The 20,788-nt window shown below is 44.8% G+C and overlaps 2 protein-coding genes across 6 annotated transcripts; one reads left to right on the top strand and one right to left on the bottom strand.

The window, feature by feature from the left end:
- Positions 1–1,806: 1,806 nt before the first annotated feature.
- Positions 1,807–15,801, top strand: atp10b (ATPase phospholipid transporting 10B). Of its 4 annotated transcripts, none has more exons than XR_008951984.1 (21): positions 1,807–2,328; positions 4,245–4,449; positions 4,551–4,636; positions 4,935–5,041; positions 5,757–5,888; positions 6,133–6,260; positions 6,351–6,603; positions 6,957–7,153; positions 8,157–8,303; positions 8,897–9,413; positions 9,578–9,678; positions 9,750–9,876; positions 9,979–10,163; positions 11,591–11,858; positions 12,178–12,254; positions 12,338–12,463; positions 12,538–12,738; positions 12,813–12,893; positions 12,980–13,084; positions 13,558–13,674; positions 14,673–14,943. XR_008951984.1 is itself a non-coding variant. In XM_057042657.1 (21 exons), the coding sequence occupies exons 1-21, from the start codon at positions 1,919–1,921 to the stop codon at positions 14,947–14,949; spliced, it is 3,840 nt and encodes a 1,279-aa protein (XP_056898637.1). In that variant the 5' UTR covers positions 1,808–1,918; the 3' UTR covers positions 14,950–15,801. The 4 variants fall into 4 exon arrangements, 2 of the variants coding, with proteins under 2 accessions (XP_056898637.1, XP_056898636.1); XR_008951983.1 differs by having other exon boundaries at positions 13,555–13,674; XM_057042657.1 differs by having other exon boundaries at positions 1,808–2,328; positions 8,975–9,413; positions 13,487–13,674; positions 14,673–15,801.
- fbxl3l (F-box and leucine-rich repeat protein 3, like) lies at positions 15,692–19,490 on the bottom strand. 2 transcript variants are annotated; one of them, XM_057042659.1, is made up of 5 exons: positions 19,242–19,490; positions 17,818–18,178; positions 17,503–17,625; positions 17,148–17,319; positions 15,692–16,948 (listed from the first exon to the last, which is right to left on the bottom strand). In XM_057042659.1, the coding sequence occupies exons 2-5, from the start codon at positions 18,175–18,177 to the stop codon at positions 16,305–16,307; spliced, it is 1,299 nt and encodes a 432-aa protein (XP_056898639.1). In that variant the 5' UTR covers position 18,178; positions 19,242–19,490; the 3' UTR covers positions 15,692–16,304. The 2 variants fall into 2 exon arrangements, with proteins under 2 accessions (XP_056898639.1, XP_056898638.1); XM_057042658.1 differs by lacking the exon at positions 19,242–19,490 and adding an exon at positions 18,887–19,140.
- Positions 19,491–20,788: the final 1,298 nt, after the last annotated feature.

Here is a 20,788-nt window from a genome sequence, read left to right as displayed (position 1 = left end):
GAGCAACAAAATCCCTCCAACCACACACTGACGTCTCCTCGCCTCCTCCTGCCTCCCTCTGTTAGCTTTACTGCACCAAACTAGTCTTTCCCCCTGACCTGACCACTGTTACAACCAGTAAATGGATGCTCCTGCATATTGGATGCTGCAAAATAGTGAATATTTAATATTTAAAAGGGGATTTTGTTCATGCAAGGACTAATGTGCAGCTCACATTTGATTCTGAAGTAAGCAGACGAGAAGAACACAGAGAGCTATGTAAGGAGAAGGTAATGCAGGAAATATCAGACGACTGTAAAATTATAACAAATAAAGATCTACACTAGAGACGGAGATCATAAACGGTCACTGGGTTGCTTTTCTGAGTATCATTCTTGTGCATTTTGAATACACTGTTCTAAGCTGAGGTGCATCATCATTGTTAGTGACACGTGGTAACAAAACAGCATTAGCTAAGTCCTCGTTACCATGTAAACAGCACAATCATATATTCTTGAGTTAATTTTGAGACAAAATCCAACAAAATCCTGTTTTGTTTTTTTCCCAGTTGCTGATGAAGTTAATGTCTGCATCTGTCTGAAGAGGCAAAAGAAAGAAAAACGAAAGAAAACAAACCAAAACACTCTAACAACTGAACCCAAAACGACTCTTTTAATTACTAAAGTGTTAAAAATCAGTCCTACATTACTGATCTCCCTCAGTTTAACCGATGAATTATCTCACTACATGTGAGAGCAGAAGGCAAAAGCAGATGCTTCCCACTTTTTTTAATGTTTCCACACCACTGGAGCAAACCTCCGCTCAGTGGAGTCATGTGTGCTCTGCCTGCGTCCTTTTCTTTTTTTATCGGGTGTGTGTGTGTGTGCGTGTGCGTGCGTGCAGTGCAGTGCAGACTCACAGCTGAGCCTCCGAGCAGTCGAGCACGCACGCCAGCCAAGCCAAACGCAGCCAGGGCTGACTGGGACAGGTGAGAGGTTGAGTCTGGCACGCGTGCGTCACGCCACTCCCCCACCAAGCATGTACGGACGTGGAAAAATCAAAAGAAAGTGCTCAGCTGCTGAAGAGATGAATGTGTTTCTGTGTTAAAACAAGGAGCCATTTTAAAGTCCTTCATAATAAATCATCTGCAACAAAAAAAAACAAATCCTAAGAAAGAGGTCAAACTGGAGGTGTCAAAGCACATCCGGGAGATCATGATTAAAGCATCCTTTTAACTTAAATGAGTCTGTGGGATTCCCAGTGATCAGACACACAGAAAATGATTTCAATGCAGAGGAAATATAGGCTCCACACCTGAAGACGCAGTAGAGTCATATATTCTAATCAACCACAGAGGAGCTCCTCTTGAGCGGCGTGTATACGTTCTCTCTGCAGTGCTGTTTCACACTCTGCAGACTCTTCGTATACATGCTTGCCTGCAGCAGTCGCGCTCTCTGCTTGCTGTTTTGTTGTCAGCTCCGATCTCTTTATGACCCGATGCACCGATTTTTCTGCACAGATTCGCTCATTTGAGGGCTTTTGTCTTGTTCACGCCACATTACTCTCATATTGTTATTTGCGTTCTCGTTGCTGCTTAATTTTATCACTGTGGTAAAGCACCTATGAGGGAAATGTGACACTGCTCTGGCACTCAGTTTATTGAGAACACTTTTTAAAAGGTGATACTTGAGGGTAGAAAAAGAAATGAAATCAGTGGAGATTTGTGAGCCTCTTTCTGAGGAATGAAAACACACCTGTCAAAGGAAGGGGCGGGGCCAAAACAAGTGTGTTGACACTTTGTCTCACTTGACCTGATCAGGCCCAACACGCTCAGGGAGAATCATTCAGAAAGACGATGGCCTGGAGACGAGCCGGTGCAACACGGAGGAGCTGCTGAGAGAATGCGAAGCTGAGGAAGAGAGGATAAAAAGGAGCCGCCATGACGTGGAGGAACCCCCTGGGTCTGCTGAGGGACTCCGTGACAGCTCAGAGGATGCGGGAGAAGGAGCTGCGCAGTTTGAAGTCCAACCTGCCTTACGAGGGTCAGGGCAAGGGGAGTCAGCCCAACCGGCACTTCCCTGGCAACGCCATCAAGACCACCAAATACACCCCCCTCCTCTTCATCCCCATGAACCTCTTTGAGCAGTTCCACCGGCTGGCCAACCTTTACTTTGTCGGCCTGGCGATTCTAAACTTTGTCCCTGTAGTGAACGCGTTCCAGCCTGAGGTGGCTCTGATCCCCATCTGCGTCATCCTGGCTCTGACGGCGCTGAAGGACGCCTGGGAGGACTTCAGGAGGTACCAGTCGGACAGAAAGCTCAACAACCGGCCCTGCTTCATTTACACCAGGTAAACCACTCAAAGACACGCGTTGTCTCCAGAGCCCGACAACAACATCTCGCACACGTGACGAATTCCACATTTCGCCTTTTGCGTCAGCAAAGACAGCGATGGTTCATCTATTTCGAAATTCAGGGAGAAAATTGAATAATAACCCCCAGAGAGGGTCCTTTTCAAAGCACTCCTGTGATCATGAGACAGCAGAATGGGTGGTAGGCGAAGGGCCACAGACACATGGGAGAAGCCACCAGTACCCCTGGGCCTGTTAGTGGTCTCTGCCTCAGATAACCCGCAGTCGAATCGTGGCGAGGGGGGTCTCCGTTGGAGAGCTGGGCGGAGAAGCTAAAGCTGCATTTTAGGCTTGTAAAGATTAGAACAATATCGATTTGCTGGGATTCCTTTGAAGCGTACAAATGGCTCCAGATGAAGCTGGAGAATAAATGTAAGATTACGACACACTTTTTCTCCAGCACGGTGAAGCACCAGCCTGTGTCGTGCATGTCAAAGGAGAGGATTTTATTTAGGAGTCACAGAGGTGTTGAGCCTGTGCAGTTGACCAAGACATTCCAGGAGTACCTGACCTTTCGTCAATCTACAATCAATTCGTCATCATACTGTATGAAAAGGTTGATTGTCAGTTAAGCGACTCGTTATTTTTCCATGTCTCACAAACACTTTGCTCCATTTTCAGGTTGTATGAATGCGACTTTATCACAAGTATTATCAAAACACATCAGTTATCTGAAGCACCATCTCTGTTCAACAGGTGTATCACAAAGACGTATCAGTGAGCTCAAGAAAGAGGAGCAACACGTCTCACATTCTGTTGCTTTAGACTTCAAAAGTGTGTTCAGATTTGCTGATTAGATGGACAGTAGAACTGTCGCGCATGTAAGATCTTTGAGGTAAAGGGGGAAAAAAGCTTAGAAAAATAATTTACATGCTCTTTTGTAAAGTGCTTGATGACAGGATCAGCACGGCTCCCTGCTCCCCGCAGCCTAGCCAGGCAAAAAATATAAAGAGAGCTAGCTTAGCATAAATAAATCAGGGCTGGACTGGTCTTTAGCGAGAGATTGTGTTGTTTCAGGTTCTTTGGCCTGAGAACAGTTTTACAAAGATCAAAGAAACATTTTAAAAAGTCATAGGGAAAAAGAAATTGTGATAATTGATCCTGTTTGTTCTCTAAAGTGATTCAATTTTACATTGAGAGGGGAGAAAATCACTGCAATTACACAGAGCTGCTCCTGAGCACAATGCACCTTGTTGTCTCTGTAAATTACTGTATGATTTAGATCATTTTGATGTGGTTCCTCGGTTGCTAAGCTAAGCTTCGCTGCCTCTGCATCTGGTCCTCTGCAGTGAAATACTCTTTTCCCCAGCGTGGGATCATGAGCGACGCCTTTGACAGCTGGACCTCCCTCTTCTGGAAACTGTTATTCTGGCTTCCTGGCATCTACAAAAGCCTGCAAGAGCTGTTTTTTGACAGGAGAATACATTTGCACAAAGTATACAACATGCTAAAAATACACCCACCACCCCCCTCCCGGCTTTGTCTGGAGCGGGGTGTGGTGTTGTGTGTCAGGCGTGAGATCAGGTCCTACATGCAGGGCAGCATACCTGCAGCTCCTGTCATTTGGGGCTCAGCCAGCTTGACGTGCAGGTTGAAACCGGGAAGCATGTGGCCTTCCAGGAAGCTTCAAATCTTCCACTAAGTTCATTCAGACCATGTCTCTCTAAACATTCCCTCTGCTAAAGTTCCCTCATTCTAAAGAACCCACTAACACACAAACACAAATACACAAGAAATAACAGTGCTTTTTTAAAATTATTTTTAAGAAAATGATTGATTTTAGTGCGTGCGTACGTGCGCAAGTGAGGAAAAATCCATGTAAATGCTGCCCAGGCTGCTTTGGTTCTAATTGCAGGAGCGAGATGGCGTTTGTGAAGAAGTGTTGGAAGGACGTGCGAGTGGGGGATTTTGTGAAGGTAGTCTGTAATGAGATCGTCCCCGCAGACCTCCTCCTCCTGCACACATCGGACCCCAACGGCGTTTGCCACATAGAGACGGCCAACCTGGATGGAGAAACCAACCTGAAGCAGAGGAGGACGGTGTCTGGCCTCTGCACCACCGTAAGGAAGGAATGAATATCCTCGGGTGGATCCAGTCGAGCACCTGAGAAGTCTCCATTCGTGTTACAGTGACATCAGCCCATCCTCTTGGTCTCTTTCAGTCTCCCAAATTCGAAGGCGACAGCTTCGGCAGCACTGTGGTGTGTGAAAGGCCCAACAACAACCTGAATCATTTTAAATGTTATGTGTGAGTATCAAAGCCTCAGATCACACAGACCCTCCTCGTCGTTACAGTGAGGCCTTTCACTGCAGCCAAGCAAAACTAATTCCGAGGCACTTTCTGCACTTTGTGATTCCACCAGAGGCGTTATTAAGGCTGTAATAGACTTTAATCGATTTCTTCAGTCGCCGCAGCTCTTAACTGCGCTCGGCGAGTGCTGGCCACTGGAAAGCAGGAAGCTTGCTAATAGGGAATGCATAAACTATAATGAACATCTAAGCAGATCTGAGAGCACAGTAAGGATCCTCGCTGTCTCCTGCCGCAGAGAGAAACCTGATAAGGAGCGAGTGGGTGCTGGGATTGAGAGTCTGCTGCTGCGTGGCTGCACAATCAGAAACACGGAGCATGCTGTGGGCTTCGTGGTGTACGCAGGTATACCCTCCGTTTAATCCCCTCTGCCTCGCCGCCCTGCCTGAAAGCTTTCAAAATCAGTTAGGATGCCGTGTGAAATTAACGGAAGACTTAGATTTAGCAAAAGTATCGTCTCAAATGGGGGAATAGTGAATCACCTCTACTTGAATTGCACTTTAAAGTCTTTCACTTCATAAAGGCCCTTTTGCTCCAAAAGTTCACGTAAATGTTACGTTCACATTACTCTAAGCTGTATATTCCAATATGTTATACATGTATGAATAGTACACATTCTGACCATTTTAAAAACAAATTACAGAAAGCTTAATTTTATTAATTTGGCGCTTCATCCATTTATCATTCATTTACAACAACAGTTAATAAAGTAATGAGCTATAAAAGAGGAAGAAGGCCACATGATTGGCAGTATTTATTTCAAATTCTGCAGATAAAATTGTTTATTAAGCGACTTAAGTTTAATTAAGTTACATTAACAACAAAATATGAGAAAATATGATGACAATAGTGTGAGTAATGCCTTGCATGCACTGGGGGAGTGTTTGGTGTATTGGACGTGTTATGATTCTATTAGTCGACTACTGTCCTTAAATAAACTGCCCCACGGGGACAATTAAGATTCTCCTCTACATGTTTTCTGATGGGGGGGTGCGGTAATCAATTTTCCTTCCTGCGTCTGATGATAACTGAATTGACCTCTTATAATCCCGCATTTAAGGTCGTGAAACCAAATCGATGCTCAACAATAATGGGCCAAGATACAAGCGGAGCAAACTGGAGCGGAAGCTGAACGTAGACGTCATCTTCTGCGTCATTCTCCTCTTCGCAATGTGTCTCGTTGGAGCTGTGGGTCAGTCCTTAATTATGCAACTTGACTATAAAATCACGATATTTGTCCATGATTGATGCTTTTACTGTAGCGGGATGTTTAATTTCCGTCATAAAAATAATGAAACCACGCTCGCTTTGGCCACGAGCCCAAAAGTGTTCTGTGAGAGTAGTCGGAGGAGACAGGGGAAGCTGTGGTACCAAAAATAACCTTCCTCTCTAAACGACAGTCAGCGTGATTAATTTTCCTGTCCTCACACATGCAGGTCACACTTTAGTCCTGGAGGCGCTGCCTGGCATGCCCCCCTACCTGGTGCCCAACAGCAGCGGTGGTCGGGACCACCCCAGCTTGTCTGGTTTTTACATGTTCTTCACCATGATCATCCTCCTGCAGGTCTCTGCCACAAGCATTTGTCACTATTCCCAATCCCGTATTTGATTTCTCTCGCCTGCTGGTCAGCAAATTCCAATTTTTCCCCTTCAGATCCTGATTCCCATCTCCCTCTACATCTCCATTGAGATGGTGAAGATCGGCCAGATCTTCTTCATCACTAATGACGTGGATCTGTACGACGAAGAGAGCGACAGCCGCGTCCAGTGTAAGTCCCTCAACATCACGGAGGACCTGGGGCAGATCGAGTACATCTTCTCGGACAAAACTGGCACTCTGACGGAGAACAAGATGGTGTTCCGCAGATGCTCCATCATGGGCACTGAGTACCCACACAAGGAGAACGGTAATCCTTCACTCTACTCTAAAAAAGAGTGGCAGCTTCAGTGTCTGTCACCAGTGTCACACTTTCAAGTAATCATCATATTAGAAAAAAAAAAAAACTATCTCAGTAGGAGTCACAGAGGTAAAAGAGTTTTGGAAATTTTCTGATTGTAAATGTACTTCTGAATCTCCCCAACTCCAAGAACTCTAAAATGATCCCAGAAAATGTCAGTGAATCTCAAATAAATCAAAGGAAACCACCTGGCGCTACGGGAAACATCAAGCTAGACTAAGCAAGCTGTGGGAAGTCATTTCAGATGTGTGTAAGTCAGAGACAGATACTGTATATATCAGGATGCTGTTTGGAACTTGCAGCCATTCGCCTCGCTGTCCTCGAGGAGCCAGAATCAGAGGAGAATATCATCTTTGACCAGAAGCCACGACCCTCAAAGACTCAATGGTTCCTGGATCTGGAGAACAGTCCAGAGGGCACGCAACATGATCATGGCGCACGGCGGAATTGCAAAGCGCCAGGAAATGCCCGCGGTGATGCGGCCTTCAGCAGTCTACTGGTAAGAGTCACTTTGCCGGGAGGAAAATGTGTTTGGATCCGTCAGGATATGATAGTGGGGGTAAAGTTAATCAATTGTTTATTAGATTAGTTACCAACCTACCAATTCACTTATTTTTCTGAGTAGCACAAGTCCTGGAATCCGGTCATGTGAGTTCCAATGATAAAGGTTTCCAACTGAGACGTCTACTCTTACCACTCTACAGGCTGATGAATCGCACATTGCTCATTTCTAAAACAAGTCTGAGAGCCTATGATACTTATTAGTGTAATTAATGGGACTAATCTGTTTATCAGTATAAAATTATGAACTTGAAGGAGTCCCAGGAGTCACACCCAGGGCGACAGCTAGTCTGACTGAAACGCCACGCTTCAGACACTCCTCCCATTGTTCAAATCCTGTTTCAAACCCACAGAGAAAACAAATTAAACTGATCGTGTCCAACCTAAATGTGCCCTTCAGGTTGTTGTTGTTTTTTTTCCTTTTTTCTAAATATGTTAAATATAAACTCAGCAGACCATAAATCACAATTTGTTCGCCAAAATCTGCCCTGTCCTTGTGTCAAAGCGCCTCTCGGTCCCGGTCCCTCCTGCAGATGGCCGAGCTGCTAGGTGTCAGCGATGAGCACATCCATTTTGGCTCAAAGTCACCCAAGAGTCTGTGACAGGACATATGGTCATGCTGGGAATGGCACAGCACCCATCACAGATGTCATACTGACTGTAAACATGTTATTGTCATGTTCAGGTACAAAGTTGATCCGTGTCTCTTTTTGACTGTTTCAAAAAGAGACTGGAGGGTCAGGCTGAGAGGAAAAAAGTTTTATTTTGTTTCCCTGTCGCAGCCAGCGCACGTCATTCATGTGAATCCTAACTTCCTCCAGACCTTCTGTATTTATCTAAGTCGCTCTTGGTATATTTGGACACACGGACAAACAGGGGGATACAGTTTCTAAATAGAATAGAAAAAAACTCAACATAAGCTTGTAATATTTTTTTGACAGGAAACTGAAGTGATTCCAGACAGGAAGCTGCTTCAGCAGATTAGCAGCAGCTGCGGCCGCATGACAGATCCTTACCTGGACTTTTTCCTAGCTCTCGCCATTTGCAACACGGTTGTGGTTTCCATGGCAACAGCTCAGCAAGGGCGGGTGAGTGCTCCATTTACTGCAGCCACAGATGAGAAGTAGAGATGGAGGGCACAGTCAGGAGAGGAAAGATGGATGCCGTGTTTGTTTCCCCGAAACTTGGCAGACACTGACATTCTGATGGCTGTCACGGACCATTTTGCACGTCCAACCACATCGGGTTGCTGCAGAATAACACACTACAATCAGTGAAACGCAACAAAAATAATTTGCTCTTCATATTAAACCCAAAGATGGAGTCAGGACTTGAAAGTTTCTTCATTATTGTCAAGGTTTCTGCTCTTTCATCAGTGGTCTGCACTAATTTCCCTTCTTTGAAGCCCCAGTTGGAAAGAGCCCTCGCTAAATTAGCCAGGCAGTAAAGTGAGAATTGCAGGGGCGATCAGGGTTGCCTTTATTAATTTTAGTACTCGCTGTTCTGAGGTCTGGCAGATGGGAGGAATATGTGGGTTTTCCCCTGAGTTTGTAATTAAAGTCAAAAGCACAACAGAAACAGACTGGAAAGCGATGGCAAGGATTAAAGAGTTATTTTATGTTCAGGAGCAGTCCGACTGTTCATATCAAAGTTTACACGCACATCTCTGTCTTTGGCTCAGGTGAGTGAGTTTTCAGACGCCCGTCAGGTTGAGAACGCGCCGTCCGACCGTTCCAAAAAATCCGGCTCTCTTCGGCAGATCTTCACCTCCTGGCAGCAAAGACCTAAAAGAACCCGCAACATGTCTGATGACTCTGTGTTGGAGGAGAACTTTAACACCGTAAAAACGGAGGGCCCCGCAGGAACCCATACGTGTTCTCTGCACGTTCCAACCCAGGATGACGAGCCCAAAATAACCTCGGATAATCTGACCTATGAGGCGGAGAGTCCAGATGAAGCAGCCCTGGTGTACGCAGCCAAAGCATATGGCTTCATTCTGCTGCGCCGCAGCCCCAACAGCGTGGCGGTGAGGCTCCCGTCTGGAGAGCTGGTCTTTAAGGTTCTAGACACCTTGACCTTTGACCCTTCCAGGAAGAGGATGTCTGTCTTGGTGGAACATCCAATCACAAAAGAGTATGTGCTCTACACTAAAGGTGCTGACTACACAATTATGGAGCTTCTCGGTACACCCTACGCAGGTAAGTGCAGTCGTACAAGAGTTATTAGACATTTAGATTATTAGATAGATAGATAGATAGATAGATAGATAGATAGATAGATAGATAGATAGATAGATAGATAGATAGATAGATAGATAGATAGATAGATAGATAGATGCTAACTACTGTACATGTCTTTTCAGAACACCTCCAGGGGAATCACAAAAACATCGCAGCAGACACGCAGCATCATCTCGACTGCTACGCTAAAGATGGGCTGCGCACCCTTTGCTTTGCAAAAAAGGTCCAAAATGGGACACATTGAAGCTGTTTTCTACATAAGCACTGTGTCATTCTTCCTTGCGTGCGCTGCAGGTCGTGAGCAAGGAGGCATATAAAACCTGGGCAGTGAACAGGCAGAGAGCTCTGGCTGCTATAGACAACAGAGAGCAGCTCGTCATGGAAACGGCCGTAGAGTTAGAGACAAACCTGTCCCTGCTGGGTAATACACATCAGCCCAGCGCACAGTGTTAATAAAAGACAGGATATTTAATAATGCCTGTGCATAACAGCCGTGCATGACTCTGTCCCTCTTTCCCTGCAGGGGCGACGGGCATTGAGGACCGTCTACAGGAGAACGTACCAGACACCATCGTGGCGCTGCGGGAGGCTGGGATCCAGATGTGGGTACTGACTGGTGACAAACCAGAGACAGCTGTCAACATCGGATATGCTTCCAGGCTGTTGGAAGAGGACGACCTGGTCATAAACATGAGCTGTAAAAACAAGGTGAGGAGGATGCTTCAACAGTGAAGCGAGGACTCTTCCATCTGTGAGCTTCTCTCCCTTCAATTTAAATGACGGAGCCTTTTCACTACCTTTACTTTTTAACCTGAAGGTCAACCTGTCCCATTTCCATCCCAGAGAGACGAGATGTCATGTGTGGGCTCGTACCTCTGAGATCATTAAGGGCCTGGTAGCGCAGGATTGAGCTTTTCATAACCCGGCCATGATAAATCATTCCTGCCATTAAATCATCTGAAATGACAAACACGGGGAAGTTTTCAGGGCAGGCTGAGTCTCAGACAGAAATGGGCATTAATGATGAACCAAGTGAAGTACAATTATGTAATTTCTAATGCTTTCCTATCTAATTACCAGGCTAATATTCAAACCCTCACAGGAAATACCCCTGGTGATCCAGAGCGGAGGCGGGCAGATAATGAACTGTTTTACCGTACTGACCACCTGAGGAATGCCTTCCCCCAGTCCTTCCCTTCCCTTATCTAATAAAATGTAGTCACCGTTAGACAGATGATACCAGCAGAACCCATTTCTTGTAAATTCATTGTGTCAGCTCTCCTTTCTGCTAATGGGCTGCAGCTATTTACACACGGTGATGACGGGTCTGATGGGACCAGAGTCTGGAATTGATTGCAGTCAGACATGATCATGACTCAGCAGCGCAGCAATCTTTCCTGTATGAGCACAAATGATAACCTGAGCCCTGGTGCACCCAACAGATGCGTCCCCCCTCTGTGGGCTTTCTTATCATGATATAAATGTGGACTAGATTAAAAAAGCATCTCTTAGTCTTGATGGGGAAAATGCAGGTTGCAAGAATGTAATACGTTTCCTCAGAACCCCCCCCCCCCCCCTTCCTTTTTAACTGCATCACACAACCTAACGTGGCTGCCAGGGACCAAAATGGATTTTTCCATGATGACGTCCTGAAATATTTCCACTTGAGAGCATCAAGTAGATATTTTTAGAACGTGGTGCTGCAATTTGAAATTTGGCTTTGAAAAATTAGCCTTTTAAGAATTGAAATGCGACCACTATCCTGGGCCTGTGTTAATATTTGTATTTTATTTATACATGAGCAAAAACACACAACAAATTTTTTTTAATGAATTAAAGTCGATTATATATTATATAGAATTTATTTATTTTGTATTCTTTTTTAAAGCAAATACCCCAACTAGCATGTAACTTTTATCAGATAAGTCTGCTTTATTGACAGTTCTGCTGCGTGTCCACAGAGGATTTCAATTTCTTTACTATCAAACCTTTGGTGCAAAGACAAATTCACACTAAGTCCTTGTAAAGTGGAAGAACTGTGGAAAAAATGCAAAGAAAATATATGTTTCCATAACGTTAACAGTTGCTGTATTTCAGAAGGTTTCACCGTGAAGTAAAGAGCTGTGTCTTCCCAGTTAACGTGCACCTCCATCCTGGACTGCACGCTGGAGGAGGTGAGGAGGTACAACGCGGACCCCCGTAACGTGGGCACGACCCAGAACATCTCACTGGTCATCGACGGACGCACCCTGAGCATGGCGCTCTCCCCGGACCTGCAGGGGGGCTTCCTTGAGCTGGCCAAGCACTGCCGCTCCGTGCTCTGCTGCAGAGTCACGCCTCTCCAGAAGAGCGGGGTGGTGAAGCTGGTCAGGGAAAAGCTCAAAGTTATGACTCTTGCTGTTGGTAAGCACGCACCAGCTGACCAAAACGACCCATATTGCCGATGTTTTCTGCCTGAGGTTTTAAAGGGGTTTTTTTTCCCTCGTGATGAATCGATGACGGTCTAAAAGAGCAGACAGTAAACCAAGAAACTGTGGTTGATTCTTTAGTGTTGTTTCAAGGTTGACAGACGCACTCAGCCGTGGTATTTAGGTCAACCTGAAGCGTTTACAGGAAATGAGTCAACAATCCAGTGCAGCTTCATCTGAAAACCTGCTGCTAATTACGATAATTGAATTCTCCTCGTTTCTCTCTGTGACTGATCCCTCCGCTGTGGCTTTAGGTGACGGTGCCAATGATGTCAACATGATCCAAGCGGCTGATATTGGCATTGGGATCTCGGGGCAGGAGGGCATGCAGGTCTGCAAGGACGTCTTTGAGTCTGAAAGCGCCAGCCTTTCTTTTGCTACTGGATCCTGTCTGAAACTCTTCATCCTCTGCAGGCGGCCATGGCGAGCGATTTCGCCATTTCTCACTTCAAGCACCTGCAGAAACTCCTCCTGGTTCATGGACACTGGTGCTACAGCCGCCTGGCTAACATGATCATTTACTTCTTCTATAAGAATGTGGTGAGTCCTCAATCCGCCGCTGCTGTCCACATCAGGGAGAGGATGTTTTAACCTAAGTTTGCTTCTTCTTCCAGGCGTACGTCAACCTTCTGTTCTGGTATCAGTTCTTCTGTGGCTTCTCTGGAACTACCATGATCGACTACTGGCTGATGATTTTTTTTAACCTCTTTTTCACCTCTGCGCCGCCCATCATGTTTGGGATAATGGACAAAGACCTCTCTGCAGAGATGCTGCTGGGTGTCCCTGAACTGTACAGGACCGGGCAGCGTGCGGGGGTCAGTAAAAACTTGTTTTTTTCAGCCAAAATGAAATGAAAATGCCTAAAACCCTTCGCTGTCATTCTCTGCAGGAATACAACTTTTTAACTTTCTGGATTTCAATGCTCGATGGCTTCTATCAGAGCCTGGTGTGTTTTTTTATTCCATACCTGGTAAGAAAAGATTTGGAACCCTCCACATTTGTGTATGTGAGCTTCTACTCTGTCAAACAAAACTGTTGAACTGTTTTCTCCCTCAGGTTTACCGAGATTCAGATATCGATATTTTCACTTTTGGAACCCCCATTAACACGGTGTCTTTATTTACCATCCTGCTGCACTTGTCAATAGAGATTAAAGCCTGGGTGAGTCCTAAACTGATGGATATCTGCTACAATGATCATGTCATACTTAAAGTCAGCCACGACTCTTCCATTTGTTGGTCCTGTCTCACACACGTGCTGATCTGACGTCCTCCCCTGATAGCTTATACGCTGACCTGAATGTTGCAGGAACCTACTGAAATCCACAAAAATCTGCTTCTATAATCCCATCTCTCTGCAGTGATTAGTCACTTTTTCCATTGTTTAATTAATGCTTGACCGATATAAAGTCCTATAAGGTTTATAGTCTCTCTAATGGTCAACATATTTCCGAGGACCACTGAGAACAGTATCCAGATCTGACTGACTATGATCGTATTATTACTATTACGGTGTGTTGTTGTAAATATACCTAAATGTGATCTTGTTTTATCCATTTTGCAGACGGTAGTTCACTGGGTAATCATTGTGGGCAGTGTGGCACTGTACTTCATTGTGACTCTTGCCTACAGCAGCATTTGCGTCACCTGTAACCCTCCATCCAACCCGTACTGGATCCTTCAGAGCCAGATGGCCGACCCCATGTTCTACCTTGTCTGCATCATTGCCACAGTGGTGGCTCTGCTGCCCAGGTAACCATCCCTGCTGTTTCCCAGGAGGCATGTCTCGCACATGTGTTTTTTATTTTTTTTTCTTCTTTCTTCTGTCTGTAGTGAAGTTATTTGTAAAACCAATGTTACGCCTTTGATGCAAGATTTAAATAACAGCTTTTAGATCTGTGTGATCACTGATGATGACTCAGATACATGGTTAGAACATACATTACCTCTCAACAGTTATTCTCCATCAATTAATCTCCTTTAAAATCCACTAATAGGAAAAAAACTGCATCATCAATGTCCAGAGTAATGTTTGGGTTTCTGAATCCTTATTTTATTAGCTTTGATTCATTATGAAATGATCAAGTCAGTGTGCACTCGAGCTATCTGCAGTAGTTCATCCTTGAAATGAAAAGTCAAAGTAAAGTGAGGATAAACTCAATTTCCCAACTGCAGAATAAAATAGAGAAATCCTCCCCCTTATACATTCTTTTACATTGTGTTCATTGAAAAGCAAAAGTACTACTTACAGTTGTTATGCAAAGATGACTTCTGTTCCAATAACAGCTCTTATCAGACTGATAAAAGATAATGGAAATACTTTGTCTAAGTTTATCATATTGCAAAATATCTGAGAATATTCTACTGTGTGACTGCAATGGAGAGTAGTCATATCTGTAGGGTACGTTTGAGTATATTTTAATGTTTGTCTTTACATTTATGGATCATAAGCTCAACGACAGAAAAATCCCCTTCGAAAGCCTTTAGTTGTGTCTTATTGTGGTTAATTACGTTGAATTACAGAGCATTTGATATAGATTAGACATGAGGTGTATTCACCGTGTTTCTCTGCTTTGTAATGAAATTATTTTAATTGTGAACTTGAGGAACAAGCACAGCTTCCTGCTGGTTCCTGATGCTTCTAAAAGAACTGACATTTAGAGGAATGCTCTGATTTACATCAAAGAGCCGTATGTTTTGTTTTTTTTAATCACTGCCCTACTTTCTCACCACCACACTCTCTTCCCCAGATACCTATATCACGTGCTGAAGAACTCAATTGCCCCCTCCCCGATCATGCAAGCCAGGCATCTGGATCGGATGCCCCCCTCCACCAGGAGCCAGTGGATCAAGGAGTGGAGGAGCCTCAGAGGTGGAGGGCATGTCAGATACTCGGACCTGTCCGCCCCACCCTCTCCCACCCTGGAGACCCCCGTGGACTTTTATCCTCAGTCTCCTGTCAGCACCAGCGATGATGTCGCTCTAAATGTCATCAGTGAAAGCTACATGAGACCTCAACAATCATGAACGATAGAGACTCGTTCGATTATTTATTCTGAAATTTGTCAATACTATGTTGGGTTTTTTTCCCACGGGATGGAGGGAAATCTTACATAAATGCAATCAACCTGAAACACTTTTTCTCACAGACTTGTGACAAATCATCTATTGGGGTGACGAGTTCATTATGCAATGCAGTTCTTGACAAATGTATGCAGGGCCTGTCCTCCTTGCTCCCCTCATATCATGGTGCCATACTGAACACATAAGCCTGTTACTTTCCTGATGGGTTTTCAGTTCACAGTTTTAACCCAATTAGTCATATCACCTACCCCTCCAAACCATGGCACACTTCCAGAACAAAATGTTTGAAATATTCCTGTCACGTAGACACACCACAGACTCCACGCATTCTGTCACGTGATCACCTTCCTGCAGATTGTGCAATTAATTAATTAATTAATGACTTGAAAATGACGGGGCGGCCCTTTGATTAGTTTTGTGATTTATATTGCGTGTATGTATGGATTCCGATTGCTGTATGCGATGGAAAGCCGAATCCACTCGTGAAAAGGGCTGAGGTATCTGTTGGCACACTTCATCTGACAGGAGCGGCTCTGCTTATATAAGAGCCACCGCCTCCAGTTAGATTACTGCTGCCCTCTAGTGTTGGAAGAGAGGAGCTGCAGAAAGGTCAAACCGGACAAAGTCAGCAAAACAGCAGACGAGGCTTCATCGCCTTTAAAAGACACGAATTGTTGAACACATATCTGTGTATATCTTCTTTTTATTGGAGAACAAATACAACAGATGTAAAGGAACCGCAGACTGCGTCTAAACATAAACAAGCTTGTTATAAAACCCATGTATCCAATTACATTCAACTGGCGAAGTAATACGATTTCTTTTTACCGTGTTATATCATGTGGTGCTGAAAATAAGCTAAAGTAAACACTTTTCTAGAAGCACAAAATAATTATGTTTCTTTTAAAATGACAAATGTTTGGCATTTTAACATTTAACAAAAAAGGACATTTGATCTTAAATAAATGTGCTAAAGTCAGCACTGTAATTGATATCTACATAAGATCCAAAAACGCATCATTCATGCTACTTCATATGTGGGCACTTTAACAATGCATTCATTGTCCTAAATGCAAGATAAAAGCAAACAAAAACAATATCTGACACCTTAAAACAAGGCAAAGAGGAACTATTTTACACTGATAATGTATGATTGCAAAATTTTCCACTGCTGCCGCTGCTTCACCGTGGAAACTGCAGAGAGCAGATCGGACAGCCTGAAGCCATTTAAAAAAAACCATCATAGCACAACATTTACTGTGTAACCACAAAGAAAGCAGGGAGCCGTTCATGCCAGTCTACCAGGTGGGCATCATATCAGGGAACCACATGCGGCCCAAGTGCTTGGACACCTCACTGTGGATCTGCTCCATGTTGTAGCTGCTGTCGGGAATCAACACCTCCTCCATGATTGACAACTGAGTCAGCCTGCCGCCGCACATCTTGACAAATTCCACAAAGCCGCTGCAGGTTACCTCACACTCGCCCAGCCCGATGGCCGTCAAGCTCTTGCAGCGCTCGCCAATGCGGATCAACTCCTCATCCAAGGGCTCCAGGCCATTGGCGCAGACCACCAGCTCTACCAGACGGGGGCAGTTAAGCCCGATGCGGCCTAGCATCTCTTTGCTGACTGCCCGGCCAAAGTAGAGGTGCGTGACGGGGGTCTCATCACAGAAGAAAGGCTGAAACTCCTCCTCGTAGAGGAAGAAGTACATGACGATGTTGACCTTGGGCGAGTGCTGCACCAAAGCTTCCCAGCTGCTCCTTTTGATGGTGTGAAAGTGCGTCTGCCCGGGGTTCTCACTCACCACGTCGATGCGCAAGTGCTCCAAGTGGACGTGTTTTTCAGAGGACAGGGCGAGGAGAAGTTCGTCACTGAGGAGGTGGTAGTTCAACGCCAGCTCTCTGAGGCCGTGGCACTGGTCTGCGACACACAGGATCCCTGAGGATGGACAGCACGCGTAAACAGCTTGAACTTCCAGCAATTCGCAATAGCAAAGACTGCATGCGGCATAAAGTTGACTAACATGAGCTACCCATACTGCCCCCCGGTGGTGGGCTGCAGTCTTTTGCCGTCAATGATCAGTCACACCTTTATGCAGTGTTGATTTTATTGTATTAACTTTTAAGAGTTCAGTGACCTGCTGGGGAGACGTGAGGACAGCTGCTCATCTTCAGCAACTTCAGGGTGTCGCTGTTGTTGGCAACCAACACCTTCAGGGAGGGGTCGTCCACCGGCGTGTCGTCAATCTTGATAGAGGACAGAGATTTGGAGTTGACGAACACGACTGTCAGCGCGGACACAAAGTGGGCCTGGAAAGAGGAGAGAAGATGCTGACTAAAGCACAATTTTGTTCGCCGTGTTATGTTTGATTAACGCAAAAGATATTTCATCTTTGAAACGCAGCACAGTATGCAATGCAGCTGTTGCTGTCGTGCCCGTAAACGTATTTCCCAGAAGGGACAAAACTGTCCAACACTACAGAAACAGCTCACCTGCGACACGTCCATGAAGCTGGGCCTCGCTGTGGAAATCAAGCCCAAGGTCTTAATGGTGCAGTTCACCAACTGGGAGAGAATGTCACACGCTGCCTCTGCGGATTCTGTGCAGCTGTCAACCTGATCAACATGTGCGTTAGAGAATCCGGGCTGTATATGAAGATCTAAATCTGAATAATCTCAGCCATAACGTGTTAAAGCCGAGGGTGCCATCGCAGCTGACATGTCATGGTCAGTCCGGCAGCAGATGGCGCAAACTAAGTGGGAAGTGTGAAAACGGTGGAGGAGGTGTAGAAAGGGGAGGTTACTAACCTTGAAGCTGACATACTGCAGGTGCTGTGCGTGCTTCTTGATGATCTGTTGAATGAGGTCAGGGTGAGTGGAGCGCAAGTAAGACGTAGCTGGCTGATTGAGCTCAAACTCAAATCTCCTCCACAGGTCCGGGGTGTGAAAGACGTCGTTCCAGCAGCGGCACACCGACGACGCCCTGGCGCGGTCCACCAGGGACAGATGCTGGAAGATCTGCAGGACGATGTGTGGAGGCAGGTTGCCCCAGTCTGCTGCAGCCGTCTGGGGCAGCCGGGATGCTCCCCGTTTCTGGTTCATAGCTCTCCCATCCTGGGTGGGCAAAGTCTGCGGCGTGGATTTGAGTCCCGTCCTTCCGCGTTTCATTCTGGAAGAGTTGGATCCAAATATTAGCGATTTTCAGGATATTTTACACGTGCTGGGAGAGTGTTGTAATTAATGTTTGAAAAAGCGTATTGGAATAAAACTCAAACAACTTCTGAGGGATTCGCTTATGTTTTCACCCTCATGAAGTCAAAGTGATATAAAGGAAATGAAAATGTACTCAAGTAGCAAACAGATGGAGTCAGATAGTCCTCAGGTAAATAGCATATATCAGAAAGTACAAATAATAAGAAAGATAATGTTTACATATATACAAGCAAGGGGAATAGAATAGAATCAAAATGTTAAACTATCTTTGCTTAAATTTCAAGACTGGCTTAGGAAGGTCACAAGACATCATTCTCGTTAATATTCACAATATCTTTCCCTGTGACACATTAAAATACTCGATTTATTAGAGCTGGTGACAGAGTGAAAAACATCAACTCAAATTTAACCCTTTCTTTCAATTCAATGATTACAAGTATGATTCAAAAGTGCTTCACACAACTGTTTCAGGCAACAGACTGGAATATCTCAATATCAGAAGCACAAGTACATCATATGATCTCCTTCATTACTAGAACACTCCATATGCTACAACTATCCTTCCTACAGACAACAACAACAACAACAACAACAACAGCAGCAGCAGCAGCAGCAGCAGCAGCAGTAATAAAAATATTAAACCTTTCGATAATGGCAAACTCACCTCAATAAAAACGCTACTGGCTGTATGGATGCTGTCCCCTGAGATGTCTCTAGAATAGTGAAGGTAACCTTTCCATCCATTCATATAGCCCGGCCATTGACGTGATCCGCTCACATGGCAGCGGCACCAATCTAAACCATTCCCTTCATCCCACTCAGCAGCGGGACTCACCGCCTCAAATCCTCATCCGAGACACTCTTCAACAACAAGCTGATAAACTCCGAATTCTATACATAAAAACGCATTCTCTACCCACCCCTGTACCTAAATCACTAAAGATCTGTATTGAGCTGATCAGGTGAGCAGTATCAGACAACACATACATGCGCAGGATAAATTGACGCGCGTTACTTACGTGGACGTCCTAAAAACAACTGCTCCTTCCTCTTTTGGTGCTGGCTTGGTATAAAAAGACAGATTTCAGTGGCAGCCATGACTAGAGGACAGAAGACATCCCTGCAGCTCTGATATAGGACAACGAGGGCGAGCAGTCCCGTTCTAAGCTCTGCCCCCTCTCGGCTTTATAGCGGCGGCCTGACGCGCTGCAGGGCGGCCGGTACACGTGAGGGGCAGAAAACATGGATCCGCTCAGCTGAGGCTCTGCAAACCCTTCCACCGCCGTGCATGCACACGTGCACGCACGGGCTCCGTCAGTGGGGGGGCATACGTTGTTTCAAAGACTGCCTGATTTATTTGAATTATTGGACCATTGCTGGATGTTTGTGCGTTCATATTTGACGTATTTGACCCGTCCGAGGAGTGCACGCGCAGCTCCGAATGTAGGTCAGTGTGTCAAAGTGTGCGCGTTCCTGGGTGCGCGTCTGGTCTGTGACGGACACCCATCATCTCCCAGAGGCTTTACGCGTCCCCTGGGAATAATTTAGCTTCGGCAACAGGTGCTTTGCTTTGCGTTGGTTTGCACACATTTGTGAAAATCGTGCAGTGTCATAACACAGGATACAATTTCACGACACGCCCACGCATATTATAACACCTCTATTACACGGTTTATCTGAAATATAGTTCGGAACACGGCATGTCTATTACTTTGACGTAAGCATCTAATATTTTCAGAATACATATATTTAATTTCTGCACTCCAAAACAAACAAAAAAGTTCGAGATCTTTATTACTTTTAAAAACAATTGGAATACTTTTCATTTTATAATTTTCTTTTTTCATAACGAGCTTTTTCAAGACATAATCTGTTTAGGTGGCTCCAGAAGACTGATGCCATTATTTATCAGCCACGACGTCACCGTGACTAAGCAGCATTACAGAGCATTTTAAAGGTTTAAAGGAGTGTTTGGTTTTTGAAATCACCCTATTCTACGTCCACGTATCACATTTTTGTCAAGTATTATGCTGATTTATTAGAACCATTATAATAAAATTATCTCTTATTTGCTTTTACCTTGTTATATTCTTTATTCTTGTTATATTGTTTCTTACTTAACGTTTCTTATTATTTGCTAATGCTTCATGTTCATGATGCTTGATGTGTGAACTCGTACTCATCTGGTCAAGGGCGACAGAAATATAATCTCACCATTATGATTGACAGTCTTTTGCTTTGTATGGGACCTGCTATCTTGTGTTTCCCTCTTCCTTAGACACATTTGAATTCTGTGTAACTAGGGACCTCCTAATTTCAATAAAAGAAGGATGGCGGAAGTTGGAGATCTGTAACTGAGCACATCTCTCCGTCCTCCTTGCTGCAAGTAAAATTCAAAACTGTTGTCTTTGCCTCATTTGTTTCTCTCATGTTTTTAGTCGTTTGAACCTAACATTTATTATCATTTCCTCCATATCATAAAGAGGTTTGTTAAACAAATTTGTACCTGCCATTAAAAATAGCATCATAAGGTTTGGCTTTCTTATGAGTCACAGGAATTAGAAAA

This window comes from Takifugu flavidus, chromosome 9 (assembly GCF_003711565.1).
Source record: "Takifugu flavidus isolate HTHZ2018 chromosome 9, ASM371156v2, whole genome shotgun sequence".
NCBI lineage: Eukaryota > Metazoa > Chordata > Actinopteri > Tetraodontiformes > Tetraodontidae > Takifugu > Takifugu flavidus.
The sequence above is the reverse complement of the archived record's forward strand: the minus strand, read 5'-3'. Positions and strand labels throughout refer to the sequence as shown.